This window comes from Opisthocomus hoazin, chromosome 5, assembly GCF_030867145.1.
Source record: "Opisthocomus hoazin isolate bOpiHoa1 chromosome 5, bOpiHoa1.hap1, whole genome shotgun sequence".
Classification (NCBI taxonomy): domain Eukaryota; kingdom Metazoa; phylum Chordata; class Aves; order Opisthocomiformes; family Opisthocomidae; genus Opisthocomus; species Opisthocomus hoazin.
This window is the reverse complement of record NC_134418.1, coordinates 54,348,843-54,366,348: the sequence shown is the minus strand read 5'-3', so window position 1 is coordinate 54,366,348 and position 17,506 is coordinate 54,348,843. Positions and strand designations below refer to the sequence as shown.

Here is a 17,506-nt window from a genome sequence, read left to right as displayed (position 1 = left end):
GGCTTCTTCAACCTGATGATGCACACATCTCCACTGTAAATGTGAGAGTAACGCTAAAGCAAAGATAACCCTAGAAACTCAAAGATGAGAACACAAGAAAAGCTGCTTCAAGGTACAGCCTGATGAGCTAAGAGCATTTCCATTGTCATGAAGTAGCTTTTCCCATAAAAAATAGATCGGACCGAGTTGTTCAGAAAATTGTGAGACTGCATTGCTTTGTATCAAGAGCTTCTCCTTGGAGTTAGTCTTCTGCTCAGCAACAAGTGGCTACAGAGGCACCATCGGGAATTATTTTCCTTGGCCAAGAGGATGGGCCACGAGACGCAACTGAATCTCCTCTCCCTTGCCAAACCTAGCCCTGCAGCACCGAGGAGGCATTTTGTTCAGGTCTGTCTGGATTTCTCTAGTTCCAGCCACTCCAGTGTCATCACCTCCCTGCCAGACTTTAGGAAGGGCTCTGGTTTTTTGCAGAAGTTGAAGCAAAGCAGAGCTACCAAACCCACCTCAAATCGGCGCTGCCAGAGGTAATCGCTCTGGTCGTGGTTTAATCCGGCAGCCAGCAACTGGGGCCAAGCAGCCACCCACTCACTCCTGCCCCAGTGGGATGGGAGGAGAACGGACAAAAACCTCATGGGTTGCGAAAGAGACAGTCTAATAAGACAACAGAGAAAGAAACAATAATACTAGTACTACTAGTAGTAGTACTACCACTAAAGAACATGCAAAACGAGCGATGACAATACCATTTTTCCCACTGCCTGACAGGTTGCGTAGCCAGTCCCTGAGCAGCAGTCACGGAACCTGCAGGTTTCCCAGAGCTCGCAGAACTCCTGAAAACATTCAAACTCACGGAAAAGATCAAACTCATGGAAGAAAGAGAATTCCTGCCCACCTGGCCAACCCCCATGCATAAACTGAGCATGATGTCCATGGTAGGGAATATTTCCTTTGGCCAGCTTGGTCCAGCTGCCTGGCTGTGCTCCTTCCCACCTGCTCATCAGCTGAACACGGGAAACTGCAAAAAGTCCTTGATTCCTTAGCAACAACTAAAACCGCCAGTGTTATCAACGTTCTTCTCATCCTAAATCCAAAACACAGAAGCTACCAGGAAGAAAACTAAGTCTATCCAGCCAACACCAGGACAGCTCCCCAGTGCACAAGTCTTCGTGGGTTAACGGTCACACATTCGTTCATAAAATGCGCTTTTTTTAGACAACATTTATGCTAGCAGCTGCACTGCCAAGGCTGCTACCAAAATATCCTTCTGGGCTTTGGGGTTTTTTTTAGTCTTTGTTTATCGGTGGTTTATTTGTTTGGTTTTTGTTTGTTTTTTTGTTTTTTTTTTTTAAATCCTCATCCTGTTCTAAATAGGCGAGTGATTCATTCCTCTCTTTCTGTTTAATTTTGCTTCAGCCTATTGTTTTCTGTTTCAGACAGAAGGAAAACTCCTGGTTCAGTCATAACAGAAGGAAAATATGACTGCATAAGCTTGGCCCTCAGAAGACAGAACTAGACCTCTTCGTACCTTATTTAGCATAAATAGATTCCGTGTAAGGCTGGCTTATAGCATTTGAAAGAATAAAACCAGTGAAGTGACCACAACATCAACTACCTTGAAATTACGTATAGCTGAACTGACTTGCCCTATAGGTCCCCGATTTTGCTGGAGAGGGCAGCGGTTATCCTACAGCAGGCACAAATGGATGCGGAATTTGATACAGTAGCAGTTACTGAACATGGCCTGAGACCACATGCCTCTACTTTCAAGAAAAACGTTTCTTCCCTGCTAGAATCAAATACAAATAATTCTTGATCTAGACATAGTGGGAATCATCTTTCTATATCAAACCTACTTAGGGAATTAGCAACAAAAAGGTGAGTGTTGTGAAAAGGGTGAGGGCTTCTATAGGTTAACACTACTCAGATAAACCCAGCTACTACAAGAAAGGAATTTTTCTAAGCATGACACCTAATTTAGTCTGTTCGCAGGTTTTGAATGGCTTTAGGCAACAATCTTTGGGGTTTTTTTTTGAAATGCAAACTGCAATATTTGTATTTGCCAATTGCACTGGTTGGCTTTGCCAGGGGAAAGATTGTTCTTGCAAGTGGGAAAGAAGCTCTTGTTAGTAGCACTGGGCACAAGAAGCTGCCCTTTACATTTTCCATGTAGTTATTCATTCTTCTAAGCCCACCGTTGCTCTGCACTGTTGTAGTTTTGCTGCTGGAAGCCACAGGGCAAATGAGCAGCGTTGGGCCAGGGGTGGCTCTGAGCCTCTCGGCCCTGGCGAGCGTCAGGGCTGTGCTGGTGGGACCCGGGGCCATCCCAGCTCTCTGGTGGGGACTGCCCTGGGGGGAGAAGCGCGCCCTGACGCGTCTGAACCTGCCCCAGACCCCTCTGATTTCAGCAATGATTTGCTGTCAATGCATTGTTTGGGCATTGTGGAAATGCAGGGCAAAACACAAGTTGCGTGTTGATATAAATTCTGTGAGGAGAAGGAAGGACATTTAGTTCCTGCCTAGAACTATAAACTGCTTTTAAAACTACATGCAGTTATTAAATGGCATGTGCTACTAAGGGGAAGAAATCACTGGTGTGAAGCTGAGGCACCCAGAAGGCAGGGATCTGAGTCTGTGTCATCGCCCAGGGGACTCTCGCAGAGAAAAAGGGAATACTGGGAGAGAGAAAATGTGGAGAGAGGCAGGTAGCGGGGCGGAAGGGACTGTGTTAGATGGCGAGGGCGAGGCAGAAGCTGTTCTGGAGGAAGAAAGAGATGGAAATTGGTTGTCTCTTGCACAAAAAGCACGTTAGGCACCCGGTGACCTCCCCTCTCTGTTGGCCCACGCGTGACGCGTGCCTGGGTCTGGCGCTGGCTGCGCGGCCCGGATTGCTGCTGGCACGACCGAGCCCGTGGCCTGGGAGCGCGACAACGCCGCGGGCCACCCGCCGATCCTTGGAGGGACGAGCGGGAAAGCGGGTCGGCTCCCGTTTCCGTCTCGAGCGCTCGGGTAGACGAAAGCATCGCGCCTCTTCACCTCAGCGGTGCTGGGTGCCCCCGCCGCGTCCCCCCGTGCCTCCCTCCTGAGGGGAACCAGCCCCCGGCCCGCGGCGGCCCCGGCGCGCCTGCCCCGCGGAGCAGCGGCGCGGGAACCGGGCGCAGCGGGGCAGGCAGCGAGCAGCGGGACAGGGGAGGGAACGGCTGCGCTCTGCCCCGTTTTTCCCCGGTTTTTCCCCGGTTTCCCCCGTTTCCCTCGCCCGGCCCCGCCCCGGGACCACGAGGCCGCACGGGGCGGCCGGGAGACGGCGTCGCCTCCGGTTCCAGCCCGCCGGCTGCAGCCAGCGCCCGGCACACCGGCACCCTCGCCCCGGCCCCGGCCCGAAACACGCCCGACCCCGGACAGACACGCGGCGGCGGCACCGGGAGCAGCCGTGGAGGCGAAGCAGCCCCAGCACGGTCCCCGAGAGGCCCGTGCGCCGGGACCCCGCTCCCCCGCCGCCTTTCCCCGGCCGGTCCCGCGGTGGCGGCGCCCCCTGGCGGCCACGGTGGGGGTTGAAGCCTCGCGGCCGCCGCGCATCTGCCCCGCACGGTGGCGCCCACTGGCGGCCGCGAGGCGTCACCGCGACCCCCGGTACCGGCGCCGGTGACGCCGCGGTGGCTCCGGGCGCGACCCGCCGGGCCCCTCCCGCCCCATGGCGGGGGACGGCGCGGTCGAGGGGACCCGGGCAGCCCCCGCGGCGTCCCCCTCTGCGAGCGCCCCGCCGAGGGCTGGTGGCGGCCCGGCCGGGCCACCCGCTGGTCGCCGCCTGCCCCAAACCGGGTGAGTGTCCCCGGGGAGGGGCGCGGGGGGGACGCCAGCCCTCCCACCGAGATCCTGGACGTGACCGAGCGCGGCGGCGGTGCGGGGAGGTGCCGACGGGATGCCGCCTTCAGCCGGGTGCCCTTCCCGGAGGTGAAGGCCCCCAAGACGCCCCCAGCCCGGGTGCCCGGGTGGGGGTGGCGGTGCAGGGGCTCACAGCGCGAAGCCCCCTGTCCCGCAGGCGTTGAGCTGCTGCAGAAAACCCCGTCCCCAGCTCGTGGTCCAGCTCCCCCCAACCCCCTTCCGGGAGAAGGACTGCACGGCGGTGCCGCGGGTGCCCCCCGCCTCTCCCTCCGGCCGGGTGGCGGGGAGGCGGCACCGCTCTGCACCCCCCAGCTGCACCCTCGGCTGTCCCCAGGTCATCTGCGTGGCCGCAGCCCCAAGGATGTCCTCGTCTCCTGCTACCGCTTCTACCAGAAGGCTGGGCGAGTTCCTGGAGACCTTCGTGGCTGGCAGAGGCGGGAGCGGAGGCCCGCTTTTCGGCTCACCCCTTGACCGCGTCCCACAGTGGCCTGCGGGTCCTGGTATGAGCACGTGCAGGGCTGGTGGGAGAAGAAGCAGGAGAAGCAGCTACTCTGCCTTTTCTACGAGGACATGAAGAAGGTGAGGGTGGGATGGAGGGGAGGACGCCCCGGTTGCACCCCCTCCCCCAGCCTTTTTGGCAGCCTCCCTGTGTCAGCCATCCCACAGGACTTGCAGCGGGAGGTGCAGAAGATCCTGCGGTTCCTGGGCAAGGAGGTGTCGGAGGGGACAGTGGCGAGGATCCTCCACCACACCTCCTTCCAGGAGATGAGGAAGAACCCTGCCGCCGACTATGTGACCATGCCCACCGCCCTGACGGGCCACAGCCCCTCCCCCTTCCTCCGCAAAGGTGGGGTTTGGCCAGCGGTGGAGGGCTCAGGAGGGGGTGTCCCCGTGCTCTATTGCACCCCCATCCGCGGCTGCAAATATCCCAAGGGTGTCAGGCTTCGTCCCGCTCGCTTTCTCGCCCGGGGGAGCTCCGGGGACTGGAAGAACCACTTCGCCGTGGCCCCGAACGAGCGCTTCGACCAGCGCTACCGGGAGCACAGGGCAGGCTCCGACCTCCGCTTCCAGATGGAGCCATGTGGGGCTCATCCCCCTTCCGGGGGGGGCTCCGCTTCTCCCCGCTCCCCCGGCAAGGAGGGTGGGTCCGGACGGAGCATCCTGGTGTCGGTTTGTTCCCCCCCTCAATAAACCGGGATAACCGGAGGGCGAGCCATTGCCCGTGGGGAAAGGTGTGTGTGGGGGCGAGCCCCCCGAACCCCAGGCCAGGGACGTCCCGTGCTCGGTGAGCACGGGCAGGGGGTTTTTAGCCGGTGGTGGCTGGGCATCGCCGAGGGCAGGTGTCCTCCCAGAAGCCACCGCCGGCCCCTGAAACCCTGGGCTGCCCCGGCCCCATCCTGCCACGGCACCCGGAGGGAGCAAAGATGGGCGAAGAGCGGGAAAACCCCCAAGCGCTGCAGAACCCGCTGCCCCCGCGGCTCCTGCGTGCGCGGACGCGCTCAGGCCTCGGGGCTGCGGCACGTTTCCCGGCCCGGCCGCAGCTCGTCGCCCGCGGCCTGGGGTGCAAAGGCCGAGGGGAAGGCCCTCCCTGCCGCCATATTGCCGCGCTCGGCAGCGCCGCTGGTGAGTCAGGGCCGCGTTTCTCGAGGCCGTGCGCCCTCCTGGCTGGCGTTGCCCCGTGGGCAGGGGGTGAGGGGCCGCGCTTCGCCCCCACGGCGCCTTTAAACCCTCTTTCCAGCAGCGCGTCGCCGGCCGGCCCGTGACGCCCGTGGCTCGCCGCCCGGCAGAGCTTGGCCCTGCGCCTGAGCGCCCGGAGAGCGGGGGCGCGCGGGGCGGGTGGCCGAGCCCCGACCCCCAGACCCCACCAGCGAGCCCTGCGCCGGAGCTGGGGACGCCCGCGGGGGTGACCCCCGGGTCGGGACAGGGTGAGGTCCGCGCCCCCGGGCTGTGTGCGGTGGCTCCCCGCGATGCCCCTCTGCGGGCGCGGAGGGAAGCCGGGATTTCACGCATCCCCCCCCCCCCCCCCCCCCTTCCCCCCCGCCGTGGGTTTGCGGCGGGCGCTGAGCACAGCACAGCTCATCACAGGCGCCCGGGGACCGTCCCCGGGGGGCTCCCCCCCACCCGCGGCTGCGGGCCCTGGGCCCCGTGACGTGACGCGGCCGCGCGCGCCTCCCCGCGCCGCCATCTTCCACGCACCCCCCCCCCCCCGACCCCGGCGCAGAGGCAGGTAACGGGGGGCCCGGCCGCGGCCCGGGGGCTCGGCCCGATCCTAACGGGGGGCTCGGCCCGGCAAGCGGAGGGGCCGGCGGGGGGCGGGCAGGGGGGTTTCCCGGGGGGAGTCCCGCGAGCCCCGCGCCCCCTTCCCGTCCCCTGCGACCCCCCAGGCAGGGCTTCGCCTGCCGCCCCCAGCAGAGAGCCGGGGGGGGGGGGGGGGGGGAAGGGACAGAAAGCAGCCTGAGACCCCCAGCACAGCGCTGCCAGCTCGGTGCGGGCGCTGCCCGTGGCCTGCGCTGACCCGGGCCCCCCGGGGCCGGCTGGGCCCCTCCAGCCCCCCAAACCCTGGCGGGAGGCGGGTGCCACCTCCCGGGATGCCCGCCAGCAGGGGACGGCTGGGCTCGGCAGGGATTTCGGGGACCCCCGGGGATGAGGTGGCCCCGTGATGCTTCCCGCCGCCAGCCGGCCCCCCGCGCGTCCCTGTCCCCGGCAGGATGGCTGAGCCGGACACCTACCTGCGGCAGCCCTGGGGCACGGTGCACGGCGTCCCCATGGTCAGCGCCTTCGCCCGCAACTGGGAGCGCATCGACGCCTTCCAGAGCCGCCCCGAGGACATCGTGGTGGTCACCTTCCCCAAATCCGGTGAGCGTCCGCAGGCACCGGAGAGGGGCCGTGCTCGTGCAGGGGGGCACCAGCCACCCCAGGGACTTGGGAGGATGCCGAAAGGCAAAGCTGGCAGGCGGTGCCCTCCCGGTGCCCGGGATGGGGGTCCCGTGGGAATGGCGCCAGCCGGACGCCCGACCTCTCCTCGCCAGGCACCACCTGGGTCAGCGAGATCGTGGACATGATCCTGAAAGGTGGCGACCCCGAAAAATGCAAGCAGGATGCCATCATCAACCGGGTACCCATGCTGGAGTTCGCAGCCCCTGGGAAGATGCCGGCAGGTAGCGGCGTGGCAGGGGTCGGCGGGGGCAGCGGGTGCCGGATGGGGGCCAGGCTTGGTTTTTGGCGGGGGCACACTGCCAGCAGTGGGACCGCGCCCCGGGGGAAACCTCCTTTGTAGGCACGGAGCAGCTGGAGGCCATGGTGTCCCCTCGCATCATCAAGACCCACATCCCAGCTCACATCCTGCCCAAATCCTTCTGGGAAAACCGCTGCAAGGTAATGGCTGGAGGGGACACACCTGGAGGGACTGGGCAGAGATAAGGCGGGGACCTGCCCTACCGGGAACTTGCAAGTCCCCACATGTCACCAAGCCCTCTGCAGATGATCTACATGGGGCGCAACGCCAAGGATGTGGCCGTCTCTTTCTACCACTTTGACCTGATGAACAAGCTGCACCCGCACCCCGGGACGTGGGCCCAGTACCTGGAGGAGTTCGTGGCCGGCAGAGGTGGGACAGGGCACCCCTGGGGGAGTCACCCCATATCCCTCCACCAGCCCCCCCCCCCTGACACCCCCTAGCCGCTCTCCCCCCACAGTGGCGTATGGCTCCTGGTACGACCACGTCAAGGACTACTGGGAGCGGAGGAAGGACCACCCCATCCTCTACCTCTTCTATGAGGACTTGAAGCAGGTGAGGGACCGGGGTGGATGGTGGTGTGGAATGCGGGGGGATGGCAGGGGGTGAGCATCGGCCTTTGTCCTGCAGGACCCCCGCCAGGAGATCGCCAAGGTGGCCCGGTTCCTGGGGCGGGAGCTGCCGGAGGCGGCGCTGGATGCCATCACCCGGCACACCTCCTTCGAGGCCATGCGGGACAACCCCACCACCAACTACAGCACGCTGCCCTCCCACCTCATGGACCACGGCGTCTCCCCCTTCATGCGCAAAGGTGAGCGGCCCGGGGTGCCCTGGGTGCATCGTCCTCCCCAGCCCCTGCTGATCCCCATCTCGCCCGGCCCCAGGTGTCACCGGAGACTGGAAGAACCACTTCACCGTGGCCCAGAGCGAGCGCTTCGACCAGGACTACGCACAGAAGATGGCAGGCACCGACCTGCGCTTCCGCACCCAGATCTGAGGAGGCACTGCTGGATGCCCCCCAAATCCCACCCATGCCAATGGCACCACCGCCGTGCGGGGGGCTCCTTCCCCCTCTCCTGTGACTGCTGGAGAGAAATAAAGCGTCCACCTTGACCCCCCCACGGGATGCTCACTGCCCTGCGACTGCGCTGACCCTGACCCGGCCGTCCCCCCACCACCGCTGGTCTCTCCTCCGGCTGGGGACAAGCCGGTGCCACCCCGTGTCCCCGCAGCCGCCGTGGCGGGGGGATTGCTGCCGGCAGCTCGTAGGGTCGCAGAGGATATTGGCAAAACTGTGTCAGGGGAAGGCACAGGCTGGGCGCAGGCGGCGAGATGTGGCCTCCTGTCCCCATGCGGGGGGACACAGGCTGGGACCTGTGAGTGGGGAGCGAGGCCCATGGGGCCGGAGATGTCCGGCGCCGGCTTCTCGCCGCGCTCGCTCCTCCCTCCCGGCAGCCACAGCGCTGGCGAACATTGCTGCCCTGGCCCGCCCTGCCTCCTCCCTGCTCCTCCACGTACAAACTGCTGCGGGGCCCCGCCTCACCCGCCCGGTGTCACCCGCCCGGCGCAGAGCAGCACGGCGTTAGGTGAGCCAGGTGCCCTGGGACGCCCCGTGGGTGCCCTGCCCATGCTCAGCTGCTCGGGGCCGTGTGCTGTGGGGTCCAGGGTGGTGGGTTTGGGGTACTTCGGGGTGCAGCCAGCACCCCTAACCCTCCCCCTGGGCTGGGGGTGCTGCGATAACCCCAGGGACCTGGCTCCCCTGGGGTGCCGAGGCAGGCAGAGAGGTGCCTGGCCTGGGTGATGCCGGCACCCCATGAGCACCCCCAGCCCTCGCTGGGGCACGAGGTGGGCTCTGGCCCACGCAGATGGGACCCCCATCCCCAATGGCGGGCACAGCGGCAGGGCTGCGGTGACCTCTGGTCCCTGAGCCGGCGGTGTCACTGCCGCTGCCTGGGCAGGCACGGTGCCAGGTGCCTGCACTGCCCTGGCCGATGGCCACCCTGGGAGGGCAAGGGACCCCTTCGTCAGCCAGCCCCCCGCGCGTCCCTGTCCCCAGCAGGATGGCCAGTCTGGACACCTACCTGCGGCAGCCCTGGGGGACCGTGCACGGCATCCCCATGGTCAGCGCCTTCACCCCCAACTGGGAGCGCATCGACGCCTTCCAGAGCCGCCCCGAGGACATCGTGGTGGTCACCTTCCCCAAATCTGGTGAGCGTCCCCAAGCCCACCAGATGTGGTGGTCCCGGGTGGGTGAGCATGTTGCATGGTCGGGACCCGCTGCCTGGGGGGACGTGGCACATTCAGGGCCGTCGGGACAGAGCCGTGCGGGATTTCCCTTCACCCCCACGAAACCCAGTCGGGGTCTGGGGGTTGTTGGTGCTGAGACCCCCAGTGTCACCCTGGGCACCCCCCTGGTGGGTTGCTTTCCCCAGGCACCACCTGGGTCAGCGAGATCGTGGACATGATCCTGCAAGGCGGTGACCCTGAGAAGTGCAAGCGGGACATCATCAGCATGAGGGTGCCCATGCTGGAGTTCTCTGCCCTCGGGGAGTGGCCGGCAGGTAGCAGGGTGTGGGGGCTCGGCCGCAGGTGCTCTGTCAGGGGCTGAGCCTGGGGGGACTCTGCCAAGGGCCCTCTGGGAACATGCTTTGGGATCCCCCAGGGACGGACGTGCTGGCCACCATGCCCTCTCCCCGCGTGGTGAAGACCCACTTGCCTGCACATATTCTGCCCAAATCCTTCTGGGAAAACCGCTGCAAGGTAACACCCAACCCTGGTCTCTGCCTCGGGGGGCATCGCAGCCCCCCCCAATTCCTCTGAGGCAAGTCCCCCAGCTACTCCCTCCAGCATCCTAAGTGGGGTCAGAACTGGGGGCTGGAGCATCCCCCCTGTTGGGGGTCCTGGGGGTGCTCCTTATACCCTGTGGCTCCTCTGCAGATGATCTATATGGGGCGCAACGCCAAGGATGTGGCCGTCTCCTTCTACCACTTTGACCTGATGAACAAGTTCCAGCAGCACCCTGGGACATGGGCCCAGTACCTGGAGGAGTTCATGGCCGGCAGAGGTGGGACAGGGCACCCCTGGGGGGAGTCACCCCATATCTCTCCACCAGCCCCCCCCACTGACACCCCCTAGCCGCTCTCCCCCCACAGTGGCGTATGGCTCCTGGTACGACCACGTCAAGGACTACTGGGAGCAGAGGAAGGACCACCCCATCCTCTACCTCTTCTACGAGGACTTGAAGGAGGTGAGGGACCAGGGTGGATGGTGGTGTGGAATGTGGGGGGGATGGCGGGGGGCTGAGCATTGGCCTCTCTGTCCTGCAGGACCCCCGCCAGGAGATCGCCAAGGTGGCCCGGTTCCTGGGGCAGGAACTGCCAGAGGCGGCGCTGGATGCCATCACCCGGCACACCTCCTTCGAGGCCATGCGGGACAACCCCACCACCAACTACAGCACGCTGCCCTCCCACTTCATGGACCACGGTGTCTCCCCCTTCATGCGCAAAGGTGAGCGGCCGGGGTGCTCTGGGTGCATCGTCCTCCCCAGCCCCTGCTGATCCCCATCTTGCCCGGCCCCAGGTGTCACCGGAGACTGGAAGAACCACTTCACCGTGGCCCAGAGCGAGCGCTTCGACCAGGACTACACGCAGAAGATGGCAGGCACCGACCTGCGCTTCCGCACCCAGATTTAAGAAAGCGCCATTGCGTGCACCCCCAACCCACCCCCATCAATGCTGCTCCCCGGCAGGAGCTCCAGCACCACCCCAGCTTGCCTTTGTCTCACTAGGCTCTCCGCCCCAGGGGGACTTCAGCAAAAATAAAGGGTTTTATTTCTGTGTCTTCCCCCCACATTTGCCCCTGTGTGAAAGCTGCTGCATTGCTACAAAGCACTGTGGAGCCTCATCCCTCCTCGCATCACCCCTGTCCCCTGTTGGCCACCCTGGACATGCATAGAATGCACCTCTGAGGCGTTTTTTGGAGGAATAAAAAAGCCAGTATGTGGTACCGAGGCATTTCCAGCATGCGACGAATAAAAGTTGTTAGCAGCTCCCACATGCGCAGCTTTGCCATGGCCAGGGCTCACGTAGGGTCTCACTCTATCTCCTACCTCAGAAACCCCCCTGCTGGTGTCACACTTTGAGGGCGGACAGGACAGCACAGGGCACAGTGATGGTCGTGCCCCCAACTTGCTGCTGGGGCCATGTGGAAGAGATGAGGTGAGCGGGATGGGGACAAAACCAGCCCCAGGGTGGCCTGGAGATGTACGCAGCCTGGGGAGCTTGGGACCAATCCTTCCACCCAGGAGCAACAAAGCTGGAGGCAAAAGGAGGATTTTGCTGGTCGCTTTTGTGCTGTTCTGCTCCCAGGGACCTGGAAGCTGCTACGCTGTGCCAGTCTCCCTGCAACCGTGTCACCCACCGGGTACTGCGAGTCCCCAGGGGCTCGGAGGAGAGGGTCCCCTCGGCTGCTCCCCTTCCCACCCCAGCTACAGGGCACGCAGCAGCGCTGCGGCACACGATGCAGCCAGGGGGCTGGAACAGCATTGCTGAAAGCTGATGCTTTTAAAATAGCTCTTTTTATGTCACAGTCATTTAAGAAAAGGAAATTGCAAGTCGGACACTTGTGTGGTCCCGGTTCCTCGGATGCTGTCCTCTCCTGCCCGTGTTCATCAGCGTCTCTCCTGTTTGGTACATGTGCAAGACAAGCTTGCCTACAACCTGGAGGAAATACTGGTTGCTAGTAGGCACGGAGCATCTCTGAAGACGTGAATTCTTTCTCAGGAGTGGGTGAAATAGGCCAAGAGGTTAAATAAAATGACCGGGGACCTGGGGAACAGGCAAAGTGACAGGGATGCAGCCAAGCACAAGCCAGCACTGAAACAGGGACTATTGGATGCGAAGAAGCACTGCTGTGCTCCAGGGATGAGCCTGACAGTCAGGTGGGGCCTGTCCAGGAATACAGGCAGCAAAACTGAGTTCAGTCCCCTCATTCAGCAAAATGCTTGGAGTTTGGCCGTTAGGTACCACAAACCCAACAAAAGTGTGGGTGGTGGGTGTCACAGCAGAGATGGGTCTTACCTACCCGGGTGGGTGGGCAGAAAGCAAGGAGAAAAAGAGAAGATACAGAACTGCGATCCCTCTTTGGAAGAAATGTTATTTTAAGTCGTAATACAATAATTGAAAAGCGTTCCTGGTTCTCTCTCAGGTGCTGGGAACTTCCGTGTATTGTATGAAGCAGTCTGTGCATTGCTGGGGCATAGTGATCTGTTGCAGAACGATCCAGCAGGTTCTGACCCTCGCTGTCCCCTCTTACCTTGCAGTCTCAGTGCAAATAAAACTGAGCCAGAGATGCCGGAAGAGGAGATGGCAAAAATAATTCAGGTAATTACAGACAAGAGCAGAGGTATCTTAACTGGTGAGCGGTGGCTTCAGCCGCTGCTGTCGTACAGAGAAGATGTCGTGTAGCAAAGCAGCTCCTGAGACAGATGTGGTTCCCTGTGTCTGGTCACTGTGTAGTTTTATCTTCTATGAATACGCCTGTGAAGCCCTGACTCTCGTGACATCCACCACATCCCATAGCACATTGTACCTCTCCTGGGGATTTACTTCCCCCCCCCCAGCTTCCTTTTTTGGTTGGTTTTTTTTTTGAGGTCCCTTACTTCACGCACTGAGATACTATCAGCAATTCATCTGCATCGATCTTCCCCATCCTTTCGGGCTCTGCAGGCTTTTCTCATAACACAGCCTGCCCCAGCGGTGTATTTTTAGGCTGAAGGCATCTTAGTCTATTCAGGCACTGGATTTCCTCTGCCGGCTTATCTTGCAGCCCCTCGACATCGTGATGTCTTGCTATAGGAATTTCCTTTCATTCTTACTCCCACTGTTGCAACTCAGCCCCACCAGTGCGCATTTTGGCCCCGCTGCTCTTGGCAAGGACTGCTCCTCCGCTCATGTCAACAACTTGTTCCTCTGTAATTTGTTCCAGGTATTTTCTTCTCTCCCTAAATCTCTTGCAAGCCTGTTTGCTGCTTCTTGGGCATAAAGCCAGGCCTTCCAGTTGCCCCTGCTTTGCTCCTTAGATGTCTGCGTTTTTGTGGTAGTACACAGATGTATTTCTTGTTTCCCCAAAGCATCTCTGATCTGTTAGATTACTCTTTAATGACACTTCTTTCTTCTTCATAATTCAGATAGCAGCTTCTGTAAAGTGTATAGGGGCATAAAACATGGTTCAAGAAGTGCTTTTGTTCAGTACTCTTGATGAGAACCGGGGTTTTTTGTATTGTGTCTTTTGTCCCTGGGCTCAAAGGCAACCCTGACAGCACCTGCCCTCACTGCTGTAGAAAAGGTGCTTGTTAGCAGCCGAAGAGGTGCAACGTAACCAGCTAGGGGAGGCTGAAATGCAGTGCCCCAGAAGATTTGTGTAGACCCAAACTGCTAGGACCCCAGGAAAGAAACAAGTATTTGGTTACGAGGCCAGAGGAGAGATCGCAAAAGTAACTTTGTGCTTAGAAGCACCATCTAGCAAATCAGGGCAGGGTGAGTGCAGCTCCCTTGTAAACAGCCTTGTAAAACCAGGACTTTGAATCCCTTGATATGAACGCAGTGCCTCTCCTCCCGCTGCTTGTCGATGTCGAGGTGTACACATGGCAGGTGAGAGCCTGTCGAGGCGTGCACATGGTGGGTGAGAGCCCCGACGGGGACCGAGAAGCCTTCCTCACAGCCACGCACAGACGCCACGGACCACAGAATGGGTTTGCTGCTGGCTTAGATGCAGGAGCTCAGGTGAAGTCCTGGCTGCTCCCAGGAAGAGCGGCCAAGGGTGGTCCTGCATTGCATGCCAAGGTCCAGGCATCTGAGCTGATGACACCCAAAGCAGAGGATGTTCCTCCCTCTCACTCTTCCAGCCTCGAAACACCCCAGGTGCAGAGTACAGCAGCCCCAGTCAAAATCTGACGCATGCCTCCAGTGCAAACAGAGGAGGAAACACAAACTTCCACTGGTTAAATACCCCCAGGGATGAAATGGCATTGCTCACAGTTGCAAGGTGAAGCCCAAGCCCAAACCTCCAGGCCTGGTTTCCCGGGAGCAGAGGGCTTGCCTCTATCTGCCTCCTAGACAGACGTGCAGCAACACTCCTCCACACTCCAAGTAGCAGCAGACGAGGTGCTCCCCTCCGCAACCCGGACTGAGCCGCGATGGATCAGCTCCAGGCCTGCAACATCAGAGGAAAAGCAGTCTCTGCCTTCCCTGCGTGCTGACACACAAGAGGAGTCGCGGTTGCAGGCAGGGCTGGCTAGGAGGCTGTCTCCGAGGAGGCTTGCCGAGGCTGAGGAGCAGACTTCCCGCACGGATGTACCTCTGGGGAAGAAGTGGCCGGTGTACGGCCGGTGTACCGAGGCCCAGGGACAAACCTTGTGCCAGCAGCTTCCAGTGTCAAACAGCAAAATTTCGCTCCTACAAGACAGAGATGTGGCTTAGGACCTTGACCAGGCTGCATCTAAGTAAGGAAAGGTTATTTTTGATAAATTTCTCCTGGCCAGAGATGAGATTTTCTCTGATTCCAAATTTCTTTTTTAGACCAGAAAGCCAGCAAGAAGCTACAATACAGCAGCAGGGTTATGTACAGTTGGTGGATTCAGTCAAAACTTAGCAGGGATTTCAATTTAGTTTTTATTCCCCTGCAGATCTATGAACACACAAATGGAGGATAGCATGTGAACACGTTACTGCGTGGCTCAACGCGATGGCTGCTGGCCAACCATTCAAGGTGCCCCTGCAGCATTGCAAAAGCAGCAAAGAGAGCTCGTAAAATATTAAACAGAATCAATAAAAACAAGTTGAATGCTATAAACCTACCCCGTTGTATTGCTGTCCTGCAGCTGCAAGGTAGAGTTACAAAGATACCATTTAGCTGAGAAAGGTGGTTATGCTAAAGCTATTTCAGCTCATTAACTTTCGCTGGAGTTTCCCTATTACCCCCAGGGATTACACGGGCGTAGGCATTTTACTGAGCGCTTGCACGTGGGCCTCTGCAAAATTGCACAATCCACTCAATTCTGCCTGTACTCAGGGGCGAGCCAACCAACCTTGGTGTTTTCCCCATCCAGCCTTCCCCACTCTCCCTCCAAAAAAATCGTAGTCAAGACTTCCAAGTCTGCCTTCAGTCCAGAAGCTGCTTTGTTGCAGTAACTGAAAGGAAAACCACAGAGTCATCTGGTGCTTCTCAGGGCAAAATCTTCCCTTTTATACCCTGGCACTGAATTTTTGAGGTGTTGGCTGGCATCAAGGTTTTCCAGAGATAAAGGTGTCACGTACACTGTAACCCCTGTTCAGCAAAATGGTGAAGAGATCCGTATGTGGAAAACACTAGTTTGTATTGCCTAACTTTCACAGAAGTTCCTGTCATCTCAAAAAGCTGTTGTTATTTAACCAGGCTGAAGGTTGCATCAGTGTCTGCAGCACTTCTGCTTAGTAATGCTAGATGGGTGAAATCCAGACACTTAACACCATCTACTTTCTTCAGTCCCACTTTTCTTTTATTCGCTGCATTTTGTCCTTTAATCCTCTCAAAATGCATATCTTCTGTGCGTTAAGAGTAATCTGAGTATCATTCGCAAAACCTGGCCACGGAAACAAAACAAATTTAACCCTCTGGTTCCCCCAGTAATAGCACTCATTTGCTGTGGAGGAATGAGTTACTGAGGGGGTTAGAAACGAAACCCACGTTCCCATCTGCCCCAGCTCACATTAACATGGCCTTTCACTAGTTGCTGGAAAGGCTTTAAGTGTCTAATAGCAATTTCCCAAATAAGCTAAATTAGCCTGAACAAAAAGATACTACCCTGAATACAAAGGTCTATGGAGAGATCGTAGTGAAACTCCGGCTGTAAGGCCAAATTACTGTTGACACATGTGGCATAATTGCCCTGAATTCTGAGGGTTTAGAAAAAGTCAGGCTGAATATTATGGGCAATATTTAAAAACCATGGAGGTGCGTCTTTAGATTCCTGTATTCTCAAGTCATTAAAAACTTGCCTAGATCCTAGAATCAGGAGACACCCACCTAGCACAGGTAACACACCAGCTCTGAAAACCTCTGCAAACAAACAGCAAGATTTTCTCTTTGTTCCTGTTATAAACAAGTCTATTACTTAACAAAAAATTTTGTTTTGCCAGCTGGGACCTTAAAGGGATTGAAAAATCTTTTTAGCAGTCAGACACCATACTTCTGAGCTACAGGATGCAAAGTCCTTCTGAGAATCTGGCTCTGTAATAACATTGTAATATACCCTAGCATGGGAAGACCATCTTGACTATTAAATTTCTGGAGCATAACAAAGCAACGAATAATCCCATCCTTGTTGTGATCATCCCATATTGTATTACTTCCTCCTTTCAAAACGCCCAGTTCAGAGGGTAGCTTATTTAAGCTCCTTCGCCCCAATTCCCAACATCGCCAGAGCAGCCCAGGCAGAGAGGAGGTGAGCAGCAAGAAACAGAAGCAAGCTGGTGCAGCTAGTTGCACCTTGCAACTCAGAGCACGATGCTTACGTACCTTGGAAGACTCACAAGGTAAGAGCTTTTTGCCGTATGGCATTTGTTCCCCAAATTGCGCTGCATCGAGCGTATCATTATATGCATGGGTTTAGCTGTCATTTTGGCTCCTGTTGGTCAAGAGCTGCCTTCCAGCACATAGTGCCTTAAACTCAAGTGCTGACTTTCCAAGTGAGAGCCACCCCAGAGGATGTGGGTTTTGCTCTGACAAGCACCTTTAGGGGTGAGGAAGGCACTGAGCCCACAACATGACCAGGTTGGTGGTGATGTGCCCCAGACAGCGGGAACGAGCTCCCTGAGTTGAGAGTTGTCTGGGAGCAGTCGGAAACCGCCTGTCACTTATCAGAACAAACTACATGTTATTATTGGGACTATCATCACTCAAATAAAGGATGTGCTGCCTTCCCTCAGCACTTCTAACACCTCACCCTGAAAAAAAATGCTGCTTCCAAGTCAGCCAGTTGTACCCTGTGGCCTCTCCTTCCTTGGCCTGCCTCTGGCTTCGCTGGTTCATGGGTGCAACGCAAGTGATTTGTTTGAGTATCGGAGCTGGCAGCCGCGGGACTGGCTCACCTGCAGTTTCTTCCTCTGTAAAGATGCACCAGCTTGAATCAATGGTGAAGCCTGGAGAGGCAGCAGCTCTCCGCAGGGGCTGGGGCATGACTGCTGGTAATTTATATTATTTACCAGCAGGGACATGGCTGTAGAAGTCTTGAGGAGACTGGAGGATGCCCGTGGTACAATTTGCCACTGCTAGTCCCATCCTGGGTGTCCCTCCACCTTGTGTTGCCCAGGGCTCCTGCCTCAAGTCTAGCAACATCTTCAAGCAAGCATTCCC

The 17,506-nt window shown here is 58.7% G+C and overlaps 3 protein-coding genes across 8 annotated transcripts; all 3 read left to right on the top strand.

The window, feature by feature from the left end:
- Positions 1–4,356: 4,356 nt before the first annotated feature.
- LOC142361503 (sulfotransferase 1B1-like) lies at positions 4,357–5,143 on the top strand (the record flags this gene model as incomplete). Its single annotated transcript, XM_075422100.1, has 2 exons — positions 4,357–4,458; positions 4,546–5,143. Coding segments are annotated over 2 exons (627 nt in total), but the record flags the coding sequence as incomplete, so codon positions are not given.
- A 337-nt stretch (positions 5,144–5,480) lies between these two features.
- LOC104329208 (sulfotransferase 1B1) lies at positions 5,481–8,227 on the top strand. 4 transcript variants are annotated; one of them, XM_075421307.1, is made up of 8 exons: positions 5,481–5,502; positions 6,587–6,735; positions 6,909–7,037; positions 7,157–7,254; positions 7,360–7,486; positions 7,575–7,669; positions 7,745–7,925; positions 7,999–8,227. In XM_075421307.1, exons 2-8 carry the CDS (start codon positions 6,588–6,590, stop codon positions 8,109–8,111), a joined length of 891 nt encoding a protein of 296 aa, XP_075277422.1. In that variant the 5' UTR covers positions 5,481–5,502; position 6,587; the 3' UTR covers positions 8,112–8,227. The 4 variants fall into 4 exon arrangements, with proteins under 4 accessions (XP_075277422.1, XP_075277418.1, XP_075277421.1 ...); XM_075421303.1 differs by lacking the exon at positions 5,481–5,502 and adding an exon at positions 5,620–5,804; XM_075421306.1 differs by lacking the exon at positions 5,481–5,502 and adding an exon at positions 5,970–6,102.
- A 77-nt stretch (positions 8,228–8,304) lies between these two features.
- LOC104329200 (sulfotransferase 1B1) lies at positions 8,305–10,965 on the top strand. 3 transcript variants are annotated; one of them, XM_075421308.1, is made up of 8 exons: positions 8,305–8,700; positions 9,174–9,322; positions 9,547–9,675; positions 9,777–9,874; positions 10,052–10,178; positions 10,267–10,361; positions 10,441–10,621; positions 10,694–10,965. In XM_075421308.1, exons 2-8 carry the CDS (start codon positions 9,175–9,177, stop codon positions 10,804–10,806), a joined length of 891 nt encoding a protein of 296 aa, XP_075277423.1. In that variant the 5' UTR covers positions 8,305–8,700; position 9,174; the 3' UTR covers positions 10,807–10,965. The 3 variants fall into 3 exon arrangements, with proteins under 3 accessions (XP_075277423.1, XP_075277424.1, XP_075277426.1); XM_075421309.1 differs by having other exon boundaries at positions 9,171–9,322; XM_075421311.1 differs by lacking the exon at positions 9,547–9,675.
- The last annotated feature ends 6,541 nt before the right edge of the window (positions 10,966–17,506 follow it).

What these genes read in the sequence shown, in the direction of transcription:
- LOC104329200 (XM_075421308.1), top strand. Translation starts at nt 9,175, where the DNA reads ATGGCCAGTCTGGACACCTACCTGCGGCAGCCCTGGGGGACCGTGCAC. An exon ending in TCTACGAGGACTTGAAGGAG is followed by an intron (nt 10,362 to 10,440) that starts GTGAGGGACCAG and finishes TCTGTCCTGCAG; the next exon opens with GACCCCCGCCAGGAGATCGC. An exon ending in CTCCCCCTTCATGCGCAAAG is followed by an intron (nt 10,622 to 10,693) that starts GTGAGCGGCCGG and finishes GCCCGGCCCCAG; the next exon opens with GTGTCACCGGAGACTGGAAG.
- LOC104329208 (XM_075421307.1), top strand. Translation starts at nt 6,588, where the DNA reads ATGGCTGAGCCGGACACCTACCTGCGGCAGCCCTGGGGCACGGTGCAC. An exon ending in TCTATGAGGACTTGAAGCAG is followed by an intron (nt 7,670 to 7,744) that starts GTGAGGGACCGG and finishes TTTGTCCTGCAG; the next exon opens with GACCCCCGCCAGGAGATCGC. An exon ending in CTCCCCCTTCATGCGCAAAG is followed by an intron (nt 7,926 to 7,998) that starts GTGAGCGGCCCG and finishes GCCCGGCCCCAG; the next exon opens with GTGTCACCGGAGACTGGAAG.